We start from the raw sequence: 25,598 nt of genomic DNA, 5'->3' as shown, positions 1-25,598 counted from the left end.
AGCGGATTGATTCCCCAGCCCAGGGCAGTGAGTTAAAGTATCCAGCATTGGCACAGGTGTGGTGTAGCTCATAGCTGTGCCTTGGATTCAATCCCTGGCTCAGGAATCGGCTTTGGTAACACAGATGATTGCAGATATGTGATGATCATGGCAGAGATAAGACAGCTGGGAGAAGGTTTTTTTTTCTTTTAGGGAAAAAGTTATACCCTTTGAACTATACCATGCTCTTTGAATAGCCAGGTCCTTTTTTTTTTTTTTTTTTTTTTTTGTCTTGTATTTTTGCCTTTTCTTGGGCCGCTCCCAGGGTATATGGAGGTTCCCAGGCTAGGGGTCGAATCGGAGCTGTAGCCACTGGCCTACGCCAGAGCCACAGCAACGCGGGATCCGAGCCGCATCTGCGACCTACACCACAGCTCACGGCAACCCTGGATCCTTAACCCACTGAGCAAGGGCAGGGACAGAACCCGCAACCTCATGGTTCCTAGTCGGATTCGTTAACCACTGCGCCACGACGGGAACTCCGCGAATAGCCAGGTCTTTGAAGTCAGGACTCCCTTGCGGATTTTTTTTACCACGTTGGTTCTATTTAACTCAGTTTGCCACTGAGTCCTCCTTTCACAAGTCCTTTCTTTCAAGATAGGAGGAGCCTTATAATGTAAAAAACTTCCCTTCTGCAACCTCTGCACCCCATACGCCTTGACTGTTGCACTCTTAAAAATGGTTTTATTTATTTTTCCTTTTTCGGCCATACCCCCAGCATATGGGCGTTCCCAGGCCAGGGATGGAATCTGAGTCTCAGCCGTAACCTACACCACAGCTCTGGCGTGGGGGTGTGGAAAAAGGGACTAGGAAGCTTGACGAGAGCGAAGCCATCTTGCTGCCACCGTCCATCTTGGCGAACTTAAGGTGACCCATAGGAGGGCTCTGAGCAAAACAAAGTCATTAGGACCTGAGAAGCTCCCTCCCCCATTCTTCTATAGATATTCAAAAATAGCTAGATTGTACTTGAGCTTAATCCTTAAAGTAACACTATAAGGCACTCTGTACAGCTATACATCTTGCTGCTACCCTGCCTGTAACTGAAGGTTCATGTAGCTTGTTAGACCCGTAAGCAAGCACTGTGAATGTATCTCCCTCTTTCTCTTTGGGGTCCATGATTGGGAAGCGATTCCCCAGGGACCCGCCGGTGCAACAAAGCTGCTCTCTCCATCTTCCTCGAGTGTCTTCCGAGGCGATTTCTGGGAATTCAACAACAATGGCAATGCTGGATCCTTAACCCAACCCACCGGGCCAGGCTGGGGATCGAACGGGCAATGCCACAAAGACAAGCTGGAGCATTACCCCACTGGACCACGGCAGAATGCCCACTGTTGCACTTTTACTATTTCATGACCATTGTCTCACTTTCTGTCTCCTCTGTCAGCCTCAAGGTTTCTCAACAGCAGAATCTCATTTAATTTTGCCACCTTGGTGTTTAGCCCAGGTCCCTTCACACCTTAGCAACCAACAAGATTAATCTTTTGGCTGCCCTGACCAGGCTAAACATCTGTGGATAGTGTCAGGGGTTGAATTATGTCTCCCCCAAAAGACATGCCAAAATCCTAACACACTATACCTGTGACCTTACTTGGAAATAGGATCTTTGCAGGAAAAGAGACACTGAGAATCACAAGAAGGCCACAAGATCACAGAGGCAGAGATTACAGCTATGTGGCCACAAGCCTAGGAATACAAATATTTGCTGGCAACCACCAGAAGCTGAGAGAGAGGCAAGAAACAGATCCTCCCTCCGAGACTTCAGATCCATGAGACTAAGTTTCTGTTGTTCTAAGCCACCCAGTTTGTGAAAATTTGTTACTGTGGCCCCAGGAAACTCATACAGACAGCATGAAAATCAACCACATGATCAAAGATTAATTTATCTTTCACTTAATTCCACAGACTTTGCTCTTCTTTCTGATCATGTAATTTGAGTTAGTTTTCAATCCGTGATTCTGACCGAGACCTTTGAGGGAATGGCAAAAACCCAACTGAGGAACTGATGTGCAAGAAAAATGAAGATGGAGGATTTTTTTTTTTTTTTGTCTTTTCTAGGGCTGCTCCTGTGGCATATGGAGGTTCTCAGGCTAGGGGTCTAATCAGAGCTGTAGCCACCGGCCTCCGCCAGAGCCACAGCAACGCGGGATCCGAGCCGCTTCTGCAACCTACACCACAGCTCACGGCAATGCCTGATCCTTAACCCCCTGAGCAAGGCCAGGGATCGAACCCTCAACCTCATGGTTCCTAGTCGGATTCGTGAACCACTGCGCCATGACGGGAACTCCAAGACTGAGGATTTTGTAAATCACTAGATTCTGCAGCCTGTGCTGGTGATGTTGGTCTAAACTGGCAGTAGCTGCCTTTCTCCGCCCCTCCCGGGGATAGGCAGGTGACAGTTGAGTCTGCCTGTCCTAAGAAGCACCCCAGGGTGGTGCTCAGAGGCAGAAACACATGTGAACTGAAGCTTGGTACTTGCCATCAGCCTCTACATGGATTAAACCATGAGCCACTGCAGCTGCTGACCTGCAGCGCCCCCTGAACCGAACTCAGGGTAGAAATCAGGACTTAGGCACTCAGTGCTCTGGGGACATTGGAAGAACAGGTCTTTAGAATCAGATATTTTTAGAAGATTTTATGTACTCAATTCTTTCATCTCCTTCTATCTAGAAAAACAAACACTAAACTCCTTCATGGTGATGTCTGCTCCTTGTGACTGGTAGTGACCTTCAGGATGTCAGCAACAAACTTTTGTAAAACGTGTGTGTACTGTATGCCCCCCCACACCTTTATCATATCCTGATATTCCTCCTTTTTGCTTTGGGTAGTATTTCAGAGCTACAGCCCGGGCTGTAGCTAAGGACAAAACAAAGAATGTCGCGGTCATCTTCAAATGCAGCCACCTCAGAGCCAGTGAGCCCTGCAGTTTGTGAAAACTCAGGATCCTGGCCCTGATAGCGGAGGTGCATATCAAAGGAATGATTTCAGTGAGCCCAGGCCTCTTTAGTTTCTGCTACCTGCCCTTTGCGGCCAAGACTCCCATATATCCTAGCTCCCCCCTCGCCTCCTTGGAGAGGTTTCTCAGGGCTACCTGAGATGCTGTCTTCTGGGCTTAAGTCCTAATTTTGCCCCAAATAAAACTTAATTCTAAACTTTCAGGTCGTGCATTTTTTTTAGGTCGACATGCACCAGCTGCAACTCAAGAAAGCTGCCAGGGCGAAAATGGAGAAGCGCGAGTTTTCACAAGAGGACTAATCCTGGACACCCACGAACGTGGGCTCCTTGAATCTTGATCAGTAATCAACGCTGGACACAATCAGATGTCAGATGCTGGGATTACATTTAAGATTCCGCAAACACACCACCTCCAAATTCTCCCACACTCAGCTCAGGTCATGTTACCATGCCGCGCCAACACCCTTGGACGGAGCCCAGGATAAAACACAGGTTAAATTCCTCTGCCAAAAACGCCAGGGTAAGGCTGCCAAGAAAACCAAAGCGGAAAACCAAAGAGGCCCAGCTCATTCCCCATCATTTCCGGCCCTAGCGCACCGCCCCTGTGACGCAAGCACGGCGCGCCGCGCTCTGCGTCATCGCGGCGCGCCGCCGGGCGCTCAGCAAGCTGACTATGGCGGAGGTGGGCCGGGCTGCCGTGAGCGATCCGGGTTCGCTGCTCCCGGAGGGCTTCTGGGCGGCGGTGGCTGTGTGGGTGGAGAAGCCGCAGGTGGCCAACAAGCGGCTGTGTGGCGCCCGCCTGGAGGCCCGGCGCAGCGCCTCCCTGCCCCGGGCTGAGGCCCGCGGCCCTCGGCCCAGCTCGGGCCCCGAGCCGGAGGAGAGGGCCGCGGCGGGGTGCGCGCCCGAGGGGGGCCTGGGACCCAGCCGGCGTTTCCCCCAGGAGGGCTCGGAACCCCGGCCCAGCCCAGCCCCGGAGCAGGACCCCCACCAGCCCCAGGTCGGGCGCCGGCGTGGGGACGACCCGAGGGAAGCAGCCGCTGCGCCTCTGCTCGCAGGGGCCCCCGGCCAGCGCGGCCAGGCTGGAGCCGAGGAGGGTCACTTCCCCGCCCCAGATCTGGATTCTATCTGGAACGATTTCTCACAAAGCCTCGCCGGCGACGATCGAGAGATGCTAAACTTCCTCACTGGCTCGGAGGCGGCCTCGCAGCAAGAGGCTCAGCGTGAGCTGGTCCTGATTCTCAGAACCATCATCCCGAAGGCGAGCCCGCGTTGCCCGCTCGGTGCTGCGAGGAGAGAAATGGTCGTGCAAGGTAAGAGTATTTCTGAGAGTGGCAGGTGTCAGAGATAAACAGAGCCACGCGCGCTAAGGTGACAGGGAAAGATTTTAATTGGTGGTACTCTGTCACAGTAGGAAGAGGAGTCCAGCGTGAACTGAGCAGCCGCTCCCATTTGTGCAGAGGTGACCGGCCGTTTTAGAGGGAGGGTAAGGAAATAGGGAGGGGTGGGGGCTGGTAGAGTTGGGGAGGCGACACATCAGCAGAAAGGTGGGGGACAGGTGTAGGAACGGTGATCCGGGTTTGGTAACGCTGCTTAGGGAAGTCAGGGCCTCCCCTCCCGCGGGGTGGGCCCCCAGGGGCTCCCATTCAGATGTGGGCTGGGACGCATAGTTCTCCTGTCGTCTTGAGTTTTCTCAGGCACTTCAACGGGGCTGGGGTCATGCTAGGGGTGAGGTCTTGAACTTTGGGGAACTTGAATAGTGTTTGTTCAAGGCTTCATAGGCCACGGCTGAAGCCTCGCTGAGCCAGGCTGAGCACCTGGCTGGTTTGGCCAAGAGGAGAGTCATCCGCAGAGGAAGCAGAATAAAAAGCGGTCAGTCGGTGACAAGGCGCTAGGGGCTCGTAGAAATGCGTGTCCTGCGTACAGAGGGTGGGGTCATTGCCTGGGCGGTGCCTGGAAAGTGAAGGCGCGTGGACATTGAACGGCAAAGAGCAGTTTAGTAGGTAAAGGGGTAAGGGAGAAGGCCGGCTCCCGGGGAGCCCACAGAGGCCTCCCCCATCTCTCCTTCCTGAGCCTGGACGCCCCTTGCCTTCTGCGGCTGCCTCTCCTCTGCCTCCGGTGGAGGCGGCTCTCAGCTTTCCAGGGTCCGTGTGACTAGGTCGAGCCCCACTGTAATGCAGAGGCCACTCTCTCTCTTCTCAGCTCTCTAACCCCAGTCACGGGTTTTAGCCACGTAACCTGGTGTAGTCACAGGCCTGGGTGCTAGGGTGTGGGTGTCTCTGGGGCTGTTCTGTCACCCCCGGGAGGAGTGCTGAGGTGCTCGTAGGTGCATATCTGCTCTTCCCCTGTATGGGAGGCCTTTGTGCCCCGTAAGACTCCTCCGGGTGTCCCCTCTCCAGGAGGCCGGCCCTGGCGCCCAGACTAGTTTAGGAGCCCTTCCGGCTTGACCACCTCTCACACGTCACGTCTCCTGGACCCAGGGGATCGGCACATCAGTGCCCACGGGGCCGCCTTCAGCCTCGGGCCTCCGCCAGCTCCGGTGGGCTTCCCGGGGGAGGACGGCTCCCCGCTCCTCTTCCCAGGACACGTGCTCCTCCGCACGAGTGCCCTTCCAGGGCCACCTCTGCCCTCTGCTCGCAGGGAACACTGGCATCCGCGGGTGGGCAGGACGCCGCAGCACATCAGGTGGGAAGAGCCTTGGGGACTGAAGGCACAGCCCAGCCCAGCCGTGACCGTTTGAGGACCACTTCCGATCCGACTCTGGACTGAGCGCCTTTGTCTTACCTTTTCCTCCCCAGATGTCCTCCGTGGAATAGTAACTTTTTTACCCCTGGAAGAAGATGTCGACGGGAACTTAAGGGTTAAGAGGAGCAGCGTGTATCAGGTTCAGCTCAGTCGCACCGAAGGAGAATGGTGAGCCATGGATGACATCCTTCTCTCTCAGCGAGGCATGCTTTTCGTTTTCCTTACATGGCTGTAAGATTTGGGTCACCAAGGAGCGCTGGGGACACTCCGAGGTAGTTCGGGTTTTGGGGATGTGCCTCCTGGTTGGTGTTGCCCTGACATGTCTTTCTCCCTGTGGGCACCAGGTGGTCACAGCCTGGCTGGAGTCTTAAGCCGATACCTTCCTGTAGCCTTGATGGTTAGTTGTACCTGGTTCTAGGACCAGATTCAGGCAATTCTCTTGTTATTTTGTGTCTTTCTTTCCTTTTGTCTTTTTAGGGCCTCACCTACCCGCGACATATGGAAATTCCCAGACTAGGGGTCAAATCGGAGCTGTAGCCGCCGGCACACGCCCCAGCCACAGCAATGCAGGATCTGAGCCGCGTCTGTGACCTACACCACAGGTCCCGGCAACGCCAGCTCCCTAACCCACTGAGCGAGGCCAGGGATCGAACCCGAGTCCTCACAGATCCTAGTCGGATTCGTTTCCGCTGCGCCATGACGGGAACTCCTCCATTTGATGTTTTTAAATGAAAAAGTCAGAGGAGCGGTAAGTTCCTTCAGTGCTCCGCAGATGTTTCCTCGGAGCTGCGTCGGTCTGTTCTCTGGGGAACGACCTTGGGACCACGTCTGTGTAGCTGCAGGGAGCTCTTGCATGCGGTTTCAGAGGGAGCCCTGGGGTACAGTGGGAAGTGCTTGGTTTTGGGTAGCAGATAGACCTGGGGTTCCCACCAGCACTGTGACTCTGGGCGGGTCGCCTCTGTGGCCCTCAGTCTAACTTAGGAAATAAATCATGATTGCGCCCCTGAGGAGGGGCGGCTGTCACAGGGACCTGTTGCAGCTGTTGCTTGATGGGACACTCAGGGTCGGCCCCGGTGGAGCCTTGTGACAGTTGCCCAAGGTCCCCTGACGAGACCTGCTCGTCAACCCAGATCTCCAAGTCAGCGGTGCCGCAGAATTCAGAACGAAGAGACAGAGAAAGAGAGTGGGCATCAGGGGCTCCCGCCTTCGAGCGGCAATAGGCGCCCTCTGAGCCAAGGCAGGAGTTTTAGTGGCTCTTTCTCCTTCCTTGCACGTCCAGGAGCCCACATGGCATTTACACTGGCACTGATCACGGCTACAGGTGTGCAAGGCCCAGAGCCTTTGTTCTCACAGAGACTGTGAAGGGTTACAACCCTCCAGAGAAAGATGACGTTGTTTCTGCTTAAGGCTCTTCCGCCCTTTCCTCCCGCTCCCTCGGGGTTCTGGTCCTGAGAACAAGATGTCAGTGGCGTCGCCTCACGACATCTGGAGTATTCGGCCACGTGCTTTCAAGCAGCCCTCGCCCGCTGTGCATTTCCCGCCTCACTCCCTTTCCCCAGGGGTCTGGGCAAGTCTGGTATATTTTGCAAGCCGAGATTAGCGTCCTTCTTCAAGCGCCATCTCGTTTCATGATTCGCTGTGGCCTGTGTACACGCATGTCTGGCAAATTTCCAACAGTCCCCAAGGGGCATTTGCCCTGAGGCCCCCCCCCGTCCCCCGCTTGTAGGAAAGTGGGGGAGTAAGGGCAGCCCCCCAGGAAAGCTGGGGTCCCTTGTCTGCAGGGGGAGCCACTGAGCATGGCTGGTGCTCCCATCTTTCCAGGCTGGCATTTCCTGTCATTGCCCTGCTGGGCAGCTGTCCCTTGAGTTGCTTTGGGCACTGGTCACACTGTGGGGCCAGATACGTGGCTTTCTTGGCAGAGCACGATGAGATGATGTTTGGTGGCGGCTGTAATGGGCTTGGTACTCGGGTCCATGTGTTCTTGCAGCAAGATGTGTCACGTGCCCCCCCGGGTGTTGGCGCTGGGCAGGAGGGGGCATCACGGCCTGTGGGCGGGAGACAGACCACAGCTCCATGCCAGGTGGCACTGAGCATCATGTGGAGGAGTGAGGCAACTTGGGCTCTGTTCCAGGTCCTCTCCTTGGCAAAGGCAGCACTGTGCCCAGTGTACCAGGGCGGGTGGGGAGGCCCCTGAGGCCTGGGCGGATGAGGGGGAGCTGTGGGGACCCCTGGGGGACACCTGGGAAAGAGCAGGAAAGGCCTGAGGGCTGTCGGTCCCAGCAGGACAGCTTCCAAAGGGAAGCGATGGAAGGCGAGTGGCCAGCGTCCTTCCCAGGCCTCCAGCTCGGAGCGCCCTGGGCTGCGCCTCATGGAGATTCAGTGCCTGTTACTTACGGGAGCAAGTCGTGTCCCTCTGATGTGTGTGGTGGCAAAAGCCTGACAGTCCTGCTCCTGCCTAGCCGCTGCCCCAGCTCTGCCACTCACCTGCTTGCTGCCTGGCCGGGGCTTCTGCTCCTTCCCCTGTTGGGTGCCACCTCCTTTTTTGCAGCCCAGCAAACCTGCTGCTTCTCCCCTTCCCTGGGGAGGGTGGGTGTCAGGATTGGGCCCTCTTGCTGTGTGTTTACAGCCCTGTCTGTCCCAGCAAGAGGGCTGGGACAGACGGGGCTGTGGCAGAGGACACACGGTGGGCGGGATGGACAGTGTCCTCAGCCTTGTGACTGAGCATTCAGCTTCCTGGCTGGGAGGTCCTTGGTGGACCAGCGTTCTCCGTTCTGGGTTGTATATGTGAAAGAGGTGAAACAAGGAAGAGTTCAGGAAATCAGGAGACAGTTTAGAGTCTGGCTAATTGGTCCCGCGGGAGGGGCGGGGGGCTTTGTGCTTTGTCCGTCTTTCTGATGGGCTTCCTAAGATGGGGAAACGCGTTGTTCACAACGGTTGCAGGAGAGGAAGCATCCTTTCTGCTTTTTTTTTTTTTTTTTTTTTTTTTTTTTTGCTATTTCTTGGGCCGCTCCCGCGGCATATGGAGGTTCCCAGACTAGGGGTCGAATCGGAGCTGTAGCCACTGGCCTATGCCAGAGCCACAGCAACGTGGGATCCGAGCCGCGTCTGCAACCTACACCACAGCTCATGGCAACGCCGGATCCTTAACCCACTGAGCAAGGGCAGGGATCGAACCCGCAACCTCATGGTTCCTAGTCGGATTCGTTAACCACTGCGCCACGACGGGAACTCCCCTTTCTGCTTTTTTAAACGTGGTTTTTGTATAAGATGAAAGTTCTGTAACTAGTTCCAGATTGTTTTCTGCTTTGGGTAAAATATTTTGTAACTGTAGCTGTCTTAACTTCTCTCTTGGCAAATAAATGTATAATTTAAAAGAATTGAAACCAGCTCGGCTTATTCCTGTTTCTCTTATTTTTAAAGGTTCATATCTGTTTTAATTTTCTGTCCAGAAAGATGGCATTCGGATGGCATTGTCTGTCCCAGACCCACCTGGCTTGGGGGAGAGTTGCTGGCCAGGCTGGCCAGGTGGTGTGTGGGGAGCAGGCAGCGTGGATTCAAAAGCACCCTGTCCCTCATCCCCATCGGGAAGTACAGCCAGGTCTACCAGGAGCTCAAAGCCAAGTATAAGGACATGGTCAAGGTAATTCTGGGGAGAAAGGTGTGTGCCCCCCCCGCCCCGGCTAGATGGGGTGTATACCGGACGGAGTACGCAGGTGACACTGTTTTCCCTGTGTACCTTCTAGGTCCTATAGACGCGGACCTTAAGTCCACATACACCCACCGAAGCCCCCTGGTTGCAGGCTGTGCTTTGACATACTTGGCGGGGTGGGGGCGGCGCAGACCACAAAAACACTGGCAACTGTGTTACGGAAAAGGATTGTGTTTTGTTCGGTAGTTTGGTTTTGTGCATTGATTTTTTTTTTCACGAGAACAAAGGGGATATTTTTCATTTAAAGTAATTGAACATTATAAAGTCGTTAGTAAATCACTGTAATTCTTTAGCATAAACGTAAAGGTATTTTAAGAAAATACATGAAAAATTGAAGCACAAAAGCATATATTCTCAAAAAGGAGAAAAGGTTTGTAAAATGTTCTTAATTTTACATCTAAAATGTAAAAAGAAGGTAGCAGCACACACGTGTGTGTTCAGAACACAGCTGAAGAGAGAGAGCACCACAAGCAGATCTCGAGTGACTGTGCTTCGCACATGTGGTACTTTTTACAAATTGAGCGTTTGTATCCGTCCTGCCCGGAGTCACCCTGTTGGCACCATTTTCCAGCAGCATTTCCTCGCTTTGTGTGCCTGTCACATGTTGGTAATTCACACAGTATTTCACACGGTACGTTCTCTAGGGTACTGTGATCAGAGACCTTTGGCCTTGCCGCTGCAACTCACTGAAGACCCAGATGGTGGGTGGCATTTTTTAGCAAGAAGGTTTTTTTTGGTGTTTTTTTTTTTTTTTTGTTTTGTTTTTGTTTTTTGCTTTTTAGGGCCTCACCCGCAGCATATGGAGGTTCCCAGGCTAGGGGTCCCATCGGAGCTGTAGCTGCCGGCTTCCACCACAGCCACAGCAATGCCAGATCCGAGCTGAGTCTTCGTCCTACACCATAGCTCACAGCAACGCTGGATCCTCAACCCACTGAGCGAGGCCAGGGATTGAACCCATAACCTCATGGTTATTAGATTCATTTCCACTGAGCCACTATGGGCACTCCTAAGAAAGCTTTTTTTTTTAATTGAGGTACGTACAGTGTTTTTTAGACCTTATGCTGTTGCACACTTAATAGACTACAGTGTAGTGTAAACATAACTTCTTTGCCCTGCAAATCTGAAGAACCCCTGTGACTGGCTTTACTGTGATGCTCCCCTTTGGGGGTGTCCGGAACCGAACCCTCAGTATCTCCAGGTGCCTGTGCTAATGTCGCTGACCGCCATCCGCTCCTCCTGGTCTGTCTCCATCCCTTCTTCCAGAAGTAACCACAGCTTATCATTTCTGTGTGGTTTTAATCCGTCCCCTCTTGCCGTGTAGCAAAGCCCCTCCCCGCCCCCAAGTCTCAGGCGTGACGCAGTGACCACTGGTTCCTGCTGGCCGGCCTCGGCCCCCCCCGGCTCTCCCGGTCCAGGCCAGTGGCCCTTCATTGTCTTGCCGTGCGCACCTTTAAGAAGGCGCTTCTGTGGGCTTCCAGCTTTTAAAGGTGTCCCTGGTGACGTGGGTTAGGGTTAGGGTTAGGGTTAGGGTTAGGGTTAGGGTTAGGGGCGTCTGGACTGTCTGATCCGCCAGACCGAGGACGGGAATCAGAACACTCGACAGTGGCCGGTGGTTTTCCCTTGTCTGCCAGATGCCCGTCCCGCGCATTACTGTTTTATTTAATGTCAACTTTTATTTTCTGGCTGTACCCACAGCTTGCGGAAAGGTCCCAGGCCAGGGATCGAACCTGCTCCAAAGCAGCAACTCAAGCCGCTGCAGTGACAACGCCAGATCCTCAGCCCACTGAGCTGTAGGACAGCTCCACACTGGCTGATTTTAGTCACGAGACCTCACACGAGCACAGCCATAGGCTTTATTCCGGCTTTGCAGAGAGAGAGAGACGGGACAAAACAGCCGAGTGACACCTGATGAGGGACGGGAGGTCCCTGACAGCGGCTGGAGCCCTGGCCTGACCCCTGTTGCTCTGCTTCCTCACGCCCAGCCCTCGTTTCCTTGCCCGTCAGCCTCGGCTACATCAGTGATGGGGTGGCGGAGCCGACGGCCACTTCCCTCATCTGAACATCTCAATACGGAGCTCTCGTATTAAATAACAAACCTGACTAGCATCCGTGAGGATGCAGGTTCGCTCCCTGGCCTCACTTGGTGGGTTGAGGATCCGGCATTGCTGTGGCCGTGGTGTAGGCCGGAGGCTACAGCTCCGATTCTACCCCTAGCTTGGGAACCTCCATATGCTGCAGGGTAGCCCTAAAAAACAGGAAGTAAATAAGTATCTTAATACAATGTCTTTATTCCAAAATCACGCTTTGGCCTCCGTTGCTGTCCCTGTGTCCCGTTACACAAATACCGTACGAGGCTTCCCAGTTTCCCGTGTCTTTTATGCAGACCGCTTATTGTGAGAGATTTCTGCCTTTGAAGTGCCCCCATTCTGTGTCATCGCCCGATTCGTCCACCTTGACCTCTGCCTTGTGGGCGCACCTCAGCGTGTGAAGCGGGACGGGCAGGCAGTTTACATTTGCTCTTGAAAATTTTGCCAGGTGTGGCCTGAAGTCACGGACCCGGAGAAGTTTGTGTATGAAGACGTGGCAATTGCTGCCTACCTGCTGGTGAGACCATGTGTCGTTACGTTCATGTTCACGGGGGCGGTGGCCACTGGCCGTTGAGGGTTTTATAGTTGTATTTGCCGACGCCGCGTCCGCGCGAACATGCCTTCTTTAAACTCGGCATGGTGCTTTCGCATGACTGCAGAGCAAGTTCAAATCTGGAGCGTCACTGCCGACGCTCGAGCTGCAGCAGGACTTTCCTAATGAAGAGGCAGCCTGGACCACGGAGATGCTGCTGACGGGGCGGTGCGATGAGCGCCCGCCCCCGTCCTCGGGCTCGGGGTTCCTGGTTCTAGACCTGCCCTGGCCGGTTTGCGACCACCTAGGTTGGGGGCCCCTGGCCTCACTCGTCTCGATTTTCTGACCCATGATGCCTTTAGATTGGGCGGCAGCAGTGCCGCCCGCCTCCCTCTGCTCACCTGGGCATATGCCCAGGTGAAGGCCGGGCCCTATTCTGGGAGCGGATTTGCCGTCCCACAGGGCTTGGGTGTGCGTTACCCTGGGGTGGAGTGACTCCCAGACTGGCTTGCTTGGTGTTTGTGTGTTTTCCAGATTCTCTGGGAAGAAGAGAGAGCCGTGCGGGGAGAGACAGCCCGGCAGTCCTTTGTCGACCTCGGCTGCGGGAACGGCCTCCTAGTCCACATCCTGAGCAGCGAGGGGGTAAAGTGCCCGGGCTCTTTGTCGACCCTGGGCTGGAGTGTCTTCAAGCCCAGCACGAGGCCTCTGTCTGCTGGCCCGCGCTGGATTCAGAGCGACTGGGTGTGGACGGAGTGGCGGGGCGGCTCGTAAGCAGGAGGCCGGGACAGCGACGGGCTATGGGGGCCCTCAGGACACGCTTAGCGGCCCCTGTGTTTTTGGTGTCAGTGATTTCTTTGGAGAACCCACCGCGCCAAGACACGGGGCGGGGAACCAAGGCTAAGGTGGGCTCGCCCCTCGAGAAGCCTCCGACCGAGCTCGGGACAGTCAGGGTCTACGCGTGTGCGTAGAGCGTGACGCTCGCTTCTGCCGCCGAGTCCTGGCCTGGGAAGCAGAGGCCGGGCGCTCACTGCAGCCCCGGCAGCGCCTATGCCCGCAGCGCCCGCAGCTCTCCTCGCCCAGCGAGCTGGTCATCAGCAGCTCAGACTGGAGGGTGACAGCGGGGCTCGAAGCCCAGTGGCGTGGACCCTGGTGTCCTGCCCTGTGGAACAGACATGTTTGTCCTTGGTTCTGGGACTTGGCGTGGGGTCGTTAGAAGGCACTTTTTGAGGTGCTTTACGAGAAAATGAGTTTGTATAATGAGCCCTGTGAGCAGGTTAGCGCATCAGGTGGTGACCTGGGAGCAGGTGGTTGGAGGCGCGGGCAGGGCCCGAAGAGCTGCCTGTACTCAGGGGGTGCCAGGTGAGGAGGCACCTGTCACCTGGAGGAGCAGGCAGCCTGAGAGCTGAGCTTGCCCGAGGGCAGAGGGGCCGGCTCCCTTTCCAGGTGTGTTGGCTGCGGCTGCGGCCCTGGAGGTGCTGCTACACTCTGGCCTGTTGACCGAGCACGGAGGTGCCGCAGTGACGAGATCTGCTCGTCAACCCAGGTCTCCAAGTCAGCGGTGCCGCAGAATTCAGAACGAAGAGACAGAGAAAGAGAGTGGGCATCAGGGGCTCCCGCCTTCGAGCGGCAATAGGCACCCTCTGAGCCAAGGCAGGAGTTTTAGTGGCTCTTTCTCCTTCCTTGCACGTCCAGGAACCCACATGGCATTTACACTGGCACTGATCACGGCTACAGGTGTGCAAGGCCCAGAGCCTTTGTTCTCACAGAGGCTGTGAAGGGTTACAACCCTCCAGAGAAAGATGACGTTGTTTCTGCTTAAGGCTCTTCCGCCCTTTCCTCCCGCTCCCTCGGGGTTCTGGTCCTGAGACCAAGATGTCAGTGGCGTCGCCTCACGACATCTGGAGTATTCGGCCACGTGCTTTCAAGCAGCCCTCGCCCGCTGTGCATTTCCCGCCTCACTCCCTTTCCCCAGGGGTCTGGGCAAGTCTGGTATATTTTGCAAGCCGAGATTAGCGTCCTTCTTCAAGCGCCATCTCGTTTCATGATTCGCTGTGGCCTGTGTACGCGCATGTCTGGCAAGCCTCCGACACCGCAGCGCAGGTCCTGTGCCCCGCGGGCCTGGGTGTCCGCTCGCCGCAGCCAGGCGCTCAGGGTCTTGTGCCCGTGCGGCGGGCGGCGAGGCTGCCGGGTTTGATGCGTTGTTGCTCCTCTTTTATGATGTCCCGACCTAACCTTTGATTCCTCGACTTCGTCGTTACAGCATCCAGGCAGAGGGATTGACGTCCGGAGAAGAAACATCTGGGACATGTATGGACCCGAGACGCACCTGGAGGTACTGGCTCGGTCCCTTCACCTGACCTCAGCACGGTGGTGCCCGGGGGCAGTTGGTTTAAGGACTGTGTCTCCGCGTGGCCCAGTCAGAAGTGCTGACCACCTGGCAATTCATGGTGACCCCGCTGCTCCGGGACCTGAGAGGGGGAGGCTGGCAGAGCCTCCGGTCAGGCTGGAGAGAGGTGCTGAGCCAGGCCGGAGGTGGCCTTCCTGCTGCACTGGCCTCACATCCGGCGTGGACGCTCACCCGGCCGTGGGCGCCCACCCTGCCGGGACTGGGGCGGGCCTTTGGGGCCTCTAAGGGGCACGGCTGAGCCTGGAAGGGTGATGCTGCATCAGGGCTGGTGCCGGGGGTGGGGGCCCAGGGGACTTGGAGGCGGGCCTGACGATTCCACAGTGACCAGGCTCCTGCCTTCTGGGCGGGGGTGGGGGGCAGGAAGCCCACAGCTACACTGGGCAGGGGTGGGGTGGGGGGCAGTAAGCGCTAAAGAGAGACTCGGGGGGGGGGGGGCAGCCCTCGGCTGGAGAGCACGTGGGCGACAGTCGGGTGAAGGGCACGAAGCCGGGCGGGCGCGGCTGGTCGTCGTGCGACTGTCCTGTGGGATGGACAGGCATCTGCTCTGGGCCACCCGGCGGCCTGGCCTCTGCTGTGACTGCCAGGCTGCAGTGAGGCGGTCACCCTTGTTGGGGTCCAGTGCAGCGCCGAGCTCTCAGGGAGGGGGGCCTCCCCGGGACGAGGCAGTCGGGGGTGGGGTCCGGCCTTTCCCGGCGTCGGCCTCTAGGCCAGGCCTCTAGGCTGCCGGGGAAGCGCTCAGCAGTGGGGCCGTGTCCTTGGCTCTGGGGCACCGTGGGGGCTTCTGCCCAGCTGCCCGCATCACCTGGAGACCTTTGTCCCCAAGCTCAGTCGCCTGGGTGTGACTAGGGCCCAGATTATCATCTGCCAGAGGGCAGGAGGCTGCTGGAGAAATGAAGCGAGCGTTCGCTTTTCCCATGGGGGACGTGGGACACAGACAGTGGACAGGAGCGCGTGGCAAACACAGACCCTGGTCGCAGGTCCCCGTTACCCTTTGTCTCCTGCCCGCCCCCGCGAAGCACCGCTGTGCTCTGGAGACACATCTCACGTCTATCGTTTCATCTGCGAATAGGAAATCAAGTTTTCAAGACTATTTTTGTATTTTTTCTTTGCTTTTTTTTTTTTTTTTTTTTGAGACTATTACTGCAAAAAAGGAAGGTTGGAGGAAGGGACGTTCACGGCGGTGGCCCGACACCTCCGCCTCTGCTCAGTTTTTCCATCATATGGTCGTACTTTGCTTTATGCTGCAAGGATTCGCATGTTGCCGTGTATTCATACATGACCCGTAAATTCAGACATCAGCAAATACGCATGAGAAGAGAAAGCGTGGGGAGAAGGCACCGCCCCGAGTGCGCCTCAGGGCTGGCGGTCTCTCCGGACTCAGACAGCACGTTCTCGCCCGGAACTGCCGGGCTCCCCGTCCTGGCAAGTTCTGGAGTTGGGCTGGGACAGCGCTGTCAGGACCCGAGACCCTTCAGTGAACACCCTACACCTGCTGCTAAGACGCGCCACGCCTCCCCGCTGCAGGGACAGTCAACCCCGGGGGCGACGCGACCACCGAAACCGCTGGACTTTCAGAGCCGAAGAAAGAGTTCCCGGGGCCAGAGGGCGGGCGGGTCACCCTTGAGCCAGCAAACAGGAGGGCACTGCGTTCACGCTGACGTTTCAGGGCCACGCACGCTTTACCGCAAACCACACCACAAGGGTCTCTGCAGGCCTGCTGGATACAAGCCAGAACGTCACGTCGTCTTGGTTCTTAAGGGAGCCGACGGGCCTCTGTTTCCACGGACGTTACAACGCTGAAAACAGTATTTCAGTAAAATCCTGAGAATGGTCTGTGCATAATTTAAAAGCAGGAAAAACAAACTTTTGATGCTACTTATCCTTTATTCCTACCCATTCCAGATGTAAATTTGTCTGTCTGCCTCTTTAAATGGCTTATGTGTAAGCACAAATTACACTTAGTAATTTTACTATAATCACATTTCAAGTGCTCTTTCCAGCGTGCTAAACAGCAAAGCCTCACTTGTTTTTAAAAAAGTTGTCATTGCGGTTTTGAAGACAGCAGGCTGCAGAATTCGTTTCATATGGAGCTTCATTTCGTGATCATCACGGCGCTGTCGTCAAAAGCACGTTTTTCCTTAAGAGCCTCTTGCTTCCATCAAATAAGGTTTTTGAAAGACAAGAAGCTGCGTCCCACGCCTGGCCGTGGAACATGCCTGCACTTCGTTCCGAAGCTGAGGTCGCGTGAGCGTGTCGTGTTAGGCTCTCAGGCCCCGGCTTCCACTCACCCTTCTGCGGGGCAGCATCGGCGCCTCGGGCAGGCCAGGCCAGGCCAGGCATACGCTTCCTCACTCCGGGCCCAGCTTTCGCCCTTTGCAGACGGGGACCCGCAGCGCGGAGGGGCCGGGGCTGTGCCCGGTGGTCGTGGCTCTGCACGGGGGCGAGGCGGCAGCCCCGGCTCAGGAGCTCGGCCTTTAGATACTAGACCTTTCCTCTTGTTCTGTGTCTTTCAGGAATGGGCAGTCACACCAAATGATCAGACCCTCTTCCCCGATGTCGACTGGCTAATCGGAAACCATTCCGATGAGCTGACCCCGTGGATTCCTGTCATTGCAGCCCGGTGAGTAGGTAGCGGAGCTGGTGCAGTGAGGGTGGGGGTGCCTTGTGCCTGAACCTCACCGTCCAAAACGTAGCCCCTGGCCGCTTGCGGCTATTGAGCACGGCAGGCGTGGCCAGCTCCGGTTGTTGAAATGATTTGGGGTGTATTGGGATAAATTAAAATAAGTTCTGGGAGCTTCCGTCGTGGCTCAGTGGTTAATGAATCCAACTAGGAACCATGAGGTTTCGGGTTCGGTCCCTGGCCTCGCTCAGTGGGTGGGTTAAGGATCCGCCGTTGCCGTGAGCTGTGGTGTGGGTTGCAGACGAGGCTTGGATCCCACGTTGCTGTGGCGCTGTGTGGTGTGTCTGGGAGGGTGCAGTAGTGCGTGTGGGGCGTGTGTGTGAGGGTGGCCTGTGTGATGGTTGGGGGGGTGTTGTGAGGTTTATCGGGGTATGGGTGGTGGTGGGTGTATGTGGTCATGGAGCGGTTGTGTTATCTTTCTGCCGAGTGTGCGTGTTGCGTGTCTCTGCGGTGGGTGTGCTGTGTGGTTGTGAGTGTTGTTGGGTTGTGTCATTGTGTGTAGGAGGCGATGTGTGCCTAGGGGTGTTTAGGGAGGCCCTTTGCTGTGGCTCTGGCGGGAGCTACAGCTCTGATTAGACCCCTGGCCTGGGAACCTCCATGTGCCGTGGGAGCGGCCCAAGAAAAGGCAAAAGGACAAATAAATAAATAAATAATAAAAATAAAACAAAATAAGTTCTGGCGTTCCCGCTGTGTCCTGGCGGGCTAAAAATCCAACTGCAGTGGCTCCGTCACTGTGGAGGTATAGGGTCAGGGGTGTCGCAGCTGCAGCTCAGATGCAAACCCCGGTCCGGGAACTGCCATGTGCCTCGGGTGCAGCCGTGAAATGAAAATAACTAGGTAAATTCCACCGGTTTTCTTTTGCTATTTAAAACGCGGCTCCTGGGACATACACAATTACATACACGGGTCACGCGTCCACACTGTTTCTGTCGGGCGCCGTGACCGCTTCTGCAGTGTTTGCACCCACTGGCGCAAGCTCTGTCTTTCCTGGGAAGTTTTCTTCCGCTAACGGTAGGGTCTGTCTGTCCGTGTAAAGGTGCTCTCCTGAAACACAGGTCCCTTCAAGGCGGGGGCCGCTGCCCGTTGCCAAGTCTCTTTTTTCCAAGGTTCTTTGAGTATTTTACTTATCAGACTATTTTATGATTGATTGATTCGTTAATTTTTTACTGGTTTCCTCTACCATCACTTTTTAAAATTGAGGTGTTTGAGGTGTTGATTCCCAGTGTTATATATATATTTGTTTCAAGTATACACATCGCAATTAAAGCTTTTTACAGATGAAGAATCTTTTCGTTCTTATAAAGCACGGGAATACTGGCTGTGTTCCCTGTGCTGTACCATGTACTCTTTTTCTTTTTTTTTTTGGCTTTTCTAGGGCCTCGCCTGCAGTGTGTGGAGGTTCCCAGGCTAGGGGTTGAATTGGAGCTACAGCTGCCGGCCTACAGCACAGCCACGGCCACGCTGGATCCTCAACCCACTGAGCGAGGCCAGGGATTGAACCCGTGTCTTCATGGATCCTAGTCAGGTTCGTTGCTGCTGAGTCACAGTGGGAGCTCCGCAGGATATGATCTTGCAGCTCGTTTATGTTATGTGTAGCGGATTGTATCTTTTGCCCCCCAGCCCTGTCTCGCCCCCCGCCCCCGTAACTGCTGCTTGGTTCTCTGTATTTGTGAGTCTGTTTCTTTTTGCTGTGGTCATGCTCTTGTTTTATTTTTTAGATTCAGCACATAAGTGATAACGTACAGTGTTTGTCTCCGTCTGGCTGTGTCTTACGAAGACCTTCCTTCCGGATCTATTCTTCTGGCCTTTTTAGAATAATACAGGCCAAGGAGAAAGCCTTCATCTTGTAGTGCCCCCCTTTTGCTGTCCACAGCTGGAAATCTCCAGAAAGTTTTATGTTATGCAGTTGACCATAACTACAGCAGAGAAAACTTTTGCAGGAAAGTGATTAGAGTCCCGTGTTAGTGGAAAGACACTGCTTCACTGTCTCTCGGGATTAAACCGGGCACGGCTGTGATGCATTTTTGGACATAAGACCCTAACTTGGCCCGCAGCGTTTTGTTTGCATTTTGCCCTGAGGCCCCGTTGCCTCGTGGCTTCCTGTGCACTTTTCTGTCTTGAGTCTATTCAGGACGCTCAGTTTCTGTGCTGCTGGTTGTCTTTGCAGGTCTTCCTACAGCTGCCGCTTCTTCGTCCTGCCCTGCTGCTTCTTCGACTTCGTCGGGAAGTTCCAGCGGAGCCAGAGTGGGAAGACGCAGTACCGAGGGTACCTGGACTTCATCACAGAGGTGGGCTCCACCTGCGGTTTCCACGTGGAGGAGGACTGCCTCCGGATTCCGTCCACCAAGAGGGTGCGTCCTCCTTCCTGCCTGTCCCGGCGGGCCGAGCGTGGGTGTTCGGACGGAAAGCGCGGACGGAAAGCGCGGCGCCTTCCTTGTCAGGGAACCACAGACAGCACGGTGACGTTGGAAGGCAGGACTGTCCCAGAGGTGCCTGTGCTGATCCCAAGGTCTCCGACCCTGAGGTTTCTCGGGCTGGTGCGGTGCCTGGCGTCCCCTGGGCGGGCCTTCTGGCCCTCCTTCTCCAGGCCCGTGGCCAAGCTGCGGGAGCCCCCGCCACATCTTATCTCCGTCTGGAATCTGGGACTGGCCCCAGGGGACCCTCCCAAAGTCGGTGTCGGCTTGACTTTTGTACAGGTTTCAGGCCTCAGTGGGTCTGAGGCAGGAGGCTCTGGGTTCTGACCTAGATTCCCAAATAACTGGCCGAAATTGAAGTTGGCTTCAGAGGTTTGAAATGGTTTCAGATTTTCTTGGGGAAAACCTCTCAGTTCAGATTTGCTTGCAGTGCGCTTTGTCCAGGTAGAAACTGCCCCTGCACGGTCTGTGGCCCTGCCAGGTGGTCGGGGTGGGCCGCCGGGGTCCTGCTCTCCACTCAGGAGGCTCGAACCTTTGAGTGCCAGGGGAGGAGGTGCTGATGTCCGTTGTGTATTTGTCTCTGGCGACTTCCTTCTGAGAGACTCTGTGGCTGTCACCATGCTTCTTTTTGAAAAAAAAACAAAAACAAAAACAAAACCACGAAAACTCATCATTCAGATCTCGGCTCCGCTGCTTGGCGGTGGTGAGAAGGATGAGACTTGAGTTCGACCCTCGGCTCTGCCACTTCCCACAGGGCGCTCATGGGCGCATCACGCACGCCCGTGCCCGTGTCCTCACCTGCTGCACGGGGAGGGCAGCTCTCCCGGCGGGCGCCCACCCGCTGGCAGGGGTTGGGCCGTGGTCGGCTCTGGCGCATCACTGCGTTGCTGCTGGAAATCAGTTTGGAAATGCCCCTTAGGACCCTCCGAGCTCCTCCGTGTCATTCCTTACATGTTCCTCTCTTGGCACCTAGTCTTCCGAGTTTGGAAGCTGCTGGGCTTTGGGTCCTGGCGTCACCAGTTGCTGGTGACCGCAGGCCGTGGCTTCATCTCGCTGAGCCTCGGAGTTCTTGTAGGCAGATGGTTGCGGGGTAGGTGTAAGCAGGGGGTCCGCACGTGGCTGTCACCTGAGGACTGATCACATGCCAGGCCCTCTCCCCACGCACACACTGGTCACCTGCCCAAGATCACACGATAGCAGGCGGCAGAGCTGGAGAGCAGTGAGGGGCGGCCTGATGTGACCAGATTTACTTTCTTTTTTTTCCTTCTTTTTTTTTAAATTTTTGAATCTATAGTTATTTCAAAATAAATGTTTTTAAAGCTTCTTCTGTTTTATAAGGTATGTAGAATTTTATCTCCTGTTTTTTTTAATAGTTATTTTCCCAATACATTTTTTTCCTACTGCCCAGCATGGTGACCCTGTTACGCACACATGCACACATTCTGTTTTCACACATTGTCAGGCTCCATCATCAGTGACTACACATAGTTCCCAGCGCTACGCAGCAGGATCTCATTGCTCATCCATTCCAAAGGCAACAGTTTGCCTCTAGAACCCCAAACCCCCAGTCTATCCCCCTCCGTCCCCCTCCCCCTTGGCAACCACAAGTCTGCTCTCCAAGTCCATGAGTTTCTTTTCTGTGGAAAGGGTCATTTGTGCCGTATATTAGATTCCAGATAGAAGTGATACCGTCTGGTATTGGTCTTCTTCCTTCTGACTGACTTCACTCAGGATGAGAGTCTCTAGTTCCATCCATGTTGCTGCGAATGGCCTTATTTCATTCTTTTTTTATGGCTGAGTAGTATTCCCGTCACTACACAACGGATTTACTTGCTTTTGTCGCCTGCACGCTGGCTTGATGGTTCCTGTCCAGGAGGACATCCAGAGAGGCTGCTCTCCTGGAAGCTCTGCGGGATGGGGCTCGCCCTCCCAGGGGCAGCCAAGGGCAGCCTCCGTCTGGACTTGGAGAAGGGAGGGCACAGCATGCCCTGGACAGCCAGGCCCTGAGGCGCGGGGGTCATGCGCCCGTGCTGCCTTCGCTCAGGCAAGGCCGGCATGAAGACACTCATTGCCGTGGCCCCCCGAGAGCTCTGGAGGGGGCCTCAGGGTCTGCCCCTGGGGCGGAGGCCGGGGAGCAGTGAGGGCTGGCGGGAGGGAAGGGTTTGAAACGGGGCGCGGCCGGCCAGCTCCGAAACATGGCCTTGACCTGTACGTGCGCGTCGGGCTCTCGAGGTCCGAGCCATGAGCTTTCCCATGGCTTTGGCGGTGAGTGGTGTATCTGTCTTTGTAGGATTTCTTTCAGGAGAGGAATCTGAAACGGGTGTCAGCTGTTCTCCAGAGCTAGAGCCTCCGGCGGAGGAGGGCAAAATGCTGTAGGAAGCCGCCGTGCTCACCCTTCTCTTCCTGCAGGTTTGTCTCATCGGGAGATCCAGAACCTACCCGCCTGCCGGAGAAGCTTCCGTGGACGAGCGGAGAAGGCGCTACATCCACAGCCGCCGGGGCCGGGGGCCTGCCCCTCCCCCGCCTGGGGCCACCGGAGCCCCCTGCCCCGAGGGTGGCCAAGGCCTGGACCCCGGGCCTGGGCGGCCAGGGCCAGGGGTCCGGGCGGAAGGCCTCTGGCTGTGTGGATTTCAGCCCCGAGAACAAGTTGAGCGCGTGAGGAACTGCGCCCGCCTCCCTCGTGCGTTTATTGATCAAGTGGTTCTGCGAGTGGCAGGTGTGCTGTTGGGCAGAAAACAGTCGGAGCCCAGCAGTTCCCAGAGCCGGGGTGCGGAGGCCTGGAATGGAGGAGGTAAGTACGGGCCTGGCTGCTTGCTGGGTCTGGGCAGCCACCCTGCTCTCCTCGGTGGCACCGAGACCCGGGTGGTCGCTTTTCAAGACAGCGAGGCTCTTCACCAGCTCGTTGGAAGACTGTTCCGTGTAGGTCCCCTCACAAAGCACACAGGACTCGGGCTGCCTCAGAGAAGGAGGCTGAGGTCACGGTGAAGGCCAGGCCCTTTGCCTTTACAGGAACACTCAAGTTTTGAGGGCTCCATCTCCTCATTTTCATCCATAGATGTGATCCGAGCAGAGCAGGTTACCAGATGCCAGAGGAGAGCACTGGCCCCTCGAATATATGGCACGTTTGGGAGACGTTATGCTTGGACAAGTTAGTTCTCTCCGAAATCCCCCAAAGGCAGCACTCAGACGTGACCCAAGGGAGGGACGTGCCTCTGATCGTCTCAGGGCGAGCGCCGGGCTGGAGTCTGGCTGTCAGGAGCGGGGCTCAGACGGAGTCCTGGCTGCTGTGTGAAGCTGCCAGGACGGCCCAGCTCTTCTCAGGCGGTGTTGGAGGCGCCATGGGGCCGCCCCAGGAGTTGTGGGGTCCCTGGAGGAGATTGAGGTCAGGGCCACTGCCCGCGGGCCTGAGGGTGCGAGGGGCCCGGGCGGGGCAGCCATGGCTCCTTCTGCCCCCAGCGGGGATGGCGGGCTGCCGAGTCTCTCCATCATCACGCCCCTCGTCTCGGCAGCGCCATCGAGCTTGTCCCCCTCCGGGAATCACCGACCCTGTGGGCGTCTGGTTGGCAGAGCCTCTCTGGGGACCCGGTGGTGGTCAGTGCCACCCTGGTTCAGGGGCTGACCGTCCGCGTACCCGGTGACACGGCCGGCAGCTGGTGGGGAGCTCTGGGTTGGCTTCCTGCTTGGGTGCACCTGCTGGGCGGGCCAGGGTAGAGAGGAGGGCAGTTGGGTGGGGCTTCTCATGGGCATGGAGCCCCCAGGCCTGTGGGCCCGTCTGGAAATACGGACTTTGACCTGTAGTCCCCGGGGCGCCCTTTGGGAGCAAGGGTGCGAGGCGGGCCCCTCCTCTGCCGGGTCCCCACTAGTGAGCAAGACAGGGTCTTTCTCTGCTCGAGGAGGAGAGACGGCGGTGGCTCTGATGGCTGGGCCCCGGCGGCCGCCTCAGTGGGTCTCCAGGGCTCTGGGGCTGGGTTGAGGTCCCCGCTGCCCCACCAGGCATGAGAGGCCCGGCCCAGTGGGGGGCAGTGTGCCCTTGGCTCTCAGCTGCAGGTTCTGCTCACTGCCGGTCTTCTGTGCTTTGGTCCCTGGAGTTAGCGGCCCCTTTCCCAGCCTGTCCCCGGTGTCTGCGCCCTGTGCAAGGTGTGAGTGGGTCTGTCCCCGGGGCCTCGCTCATCGCAGGCCCGGAGTCCGCGCTCTGCGAGGCATGGCTGAGGGGACACGTGGGCGGAGGGGCCTGCCCTCCTGGCGGGGTCCAGACGCACACAGGGTGGGTAAGACGTAGCCTCCGCCATGGGGTCGGCGAGGGCACAGAACCCAGGAGGGGCGGGGAGGTTTCCCGAGCTCCCTGCCCCTCAGAGGGGCCCAGTGGGCTTGGCGGAGGGAGCGTGGCTCCAGCCCCGAGCCGCAGACTGTGCGGGGTCTCCGGTGGGGCCGCATGGCGGTGCCAGCTTCCCCCGTCTGGGAGGTGTGCTGTCCTCGTGGGTGAGGGGACACGGCCTGGCGGGGAGCTCCTGGCATCTCAGGTGTGGTGCCTCTGCCTGTGGCGTCCAGCTGTTGTGAGCCGCGGACTGAATGGAAAGTCTGCATGGTCTCTCTCACTGACACACGTGGGGGGATTAAGTTTACAGAAGCTGGAGTTCCTGTTGTGATGCAGTGGTTAACAAATCCAACTAGGAACCATGAGGTTGCGGGTTCGATCCCTGGCCTCGCTCAGTGGGTTAAGGATCTGGTATTGCCGTGAGCTGTGGTGTAGGTCGCAGATGTGGCTCGGATCCCGTAGGCTGGTGGCTACGGCTCTGATTAGACCCCCTAGCCTGGGAACCTCCATGTGCTGCAGGAGCGGCCCTAGAAAAAGCGAAAAAGACCCCAAAAAAAGTTTATAGAAGGTGGAGTTGCCACTGTCGTGCCGCAGGCTCGGTGGCGTCTCTGGAGTGCTGGGTTGCCGGTTGGATCCCCGGCCCCGCCCAGTGGCTAAGGATCTGGTGTTGCCACAGCTGTGGCTCAGGTCGCAACTGCAGCTGTGATCTGATCCCCGGCCGGGGAGCTCCACTGTCACAGGGCGGCCCAGAAAGTAAAACTAAATGTATGGTAGAATGCGGGGCCCCCTAGTGCTGCCTGTGCAGCAGGTTCGTAATAGGTTTCTTGTTGTTTGGGGGACCCCCATCTTCGACAGTGAGCCTGTCCTTGGCGGAAGTGGCCGGTGAGCTGGACGGCGAGACGCTGCGGAGGCTGAAGCGGGAGTGCGGGGGCCTGCAGACGCTTCTGAGGAACAGCCCGCAGGTGTTCCGAGGTGAGGGCCTGGCCCGCCGCCCGCGTTCCCCCTTCCCCAGGCGTTCGTGCAGGTCGGGCCGCCTCTCTTCCCTTCTGCTCCCCGCTCTCTCTTTAGCAATGACCCTCATCTTGGGGGCGTCTTAGGGCTAGAATACGGGCCCCTCCTGTGCACCTCCCGTCAGGACGGAACCCAGGCCACACCGCTGCACCTCGCCTTCTCGCAGCCCCTCACCCAGCACCCACGAGGCTGCTCCCGCTCCCACCAGGCTGTGCCCGCTCCTGCCCTGGAAGGGAGGGCCTGCGGTCGGGGCCTTCTGTCACCAGAGAGCCTTTCTGGGTGGAGCTTCGGCAGTCGCTCTGGCCTCTGCCTGCAAATTGGCGCACCCCAAGCTCCCGGCCAGGCCCTGTACCTCAGGGAGCGGCCCGGCCCAGGCTCAGAGAGGCGTCAGGAAGGCTCCTGTTAGGTAAACAGCATCTCAATGGGGACGTGGGGACGGGGCCAAGGAACAGCATTTTAGGCAGAGGGAACGGCGAGTGCCAAGGGGCAGGATGGGGACTTGGCGGACAAGCGGTGGGGTCGGTGGTGCTGACTGCAGCCCCTGTGGCCGGGAGGAGGGCTCGGGCCCTGGAACCTCCGCCGTGGCAGTGGGAGGGGGCAGGCCAGCCGCCGTGTCCCTGCCCGTGACCTCTGTACACCGGGCCCTGGCTCGTCCGTCACGGGCCGCCGGCTGTCCGCCTGGCTGGGTACCAGGAGGCTCAGCACAGGCT

At 57.0% G+C, this 25,598-nt stretch overlaps 1 protein-coding gene across 3 annotated transcripts in view; it reads left to right on the top strand.

Moving 5' to 3' along the window:
• The first annotated feature begins 3,645 nt into the window (after window positions 1-3,645).
• Window positions 3,646-25,598, top strand: part of TRMT44 (tRNA methyltransferase 44 homolog) — a 29,589-nt gene continuing 7,636 nt past the window's right edge. Inside the window, exons 1-10 of one of the 3 annotated variants that reach the window (XM_021100950.2) lie at window positions 3,646-4,301; window positions 5,787-5,901; window positions 9,154-9,373; window positions 11,978-12,046; window positions 12,596-12,703; window positions 14,322-14,393; window positions 16,982-17,088; window positions 19,316-19,499; window positions 21,972-22,353; window positions 24,733-24,849. In XM_021100950.2, the coding sequence (XP_020956609.2) occupies window positions 3,665-4,301; window positions 5,787-5,901; window positions 9,154-9,373; window positions 11,978-12,046; window positions 12,596-12,703; window positions 14,322-14,393; window positions 16,982-17,088; window positions 19,316-19,499; window positions 21,972-22,353; window positions 24,733-24,849 (2,011 nt within the window). In that variant the 5' untranslated portion in view covers window positions 3,646-3,664. Of the gene's footprint in view, window positions 4,302-5,786; window positions 5,902-9,153; window positions 9,374-11,977; window positions 12,047-12,595; window positions 12,829-14,321; window positions 14,394-16,981; window positions 17,089-19,315; window positions 19,500-21,971; window positions 22,354-24,732; window positions 24,850-25,598 lie in introns of those variants that run through there. The other 2 variants (XR_014812060.1, XM_084971363.1) reach the window with 2 other exon arrangements.

The sequence above is a fragment of the Sus scrofa genome, chromosome 8 (genome assembly GCF_054392235.1).
Source record: "Sus scrofa isolate SSC_HxYL_T2T_F1_AM1 chromosome 8, Sscrofa_HxYL_maternal_Yorkshire_Landrace_v2.0, whole genome shotgun sequence".
Classification (NCBI taxonomy): Eukaryota; Metazoa; Chordata; class Mammalia; order Artiodactyla; family Suidae; genus Sus; species Sus scrofa.
This window is presented reverse-complemented; position numbering and strand designations above follow the sequence as displayed.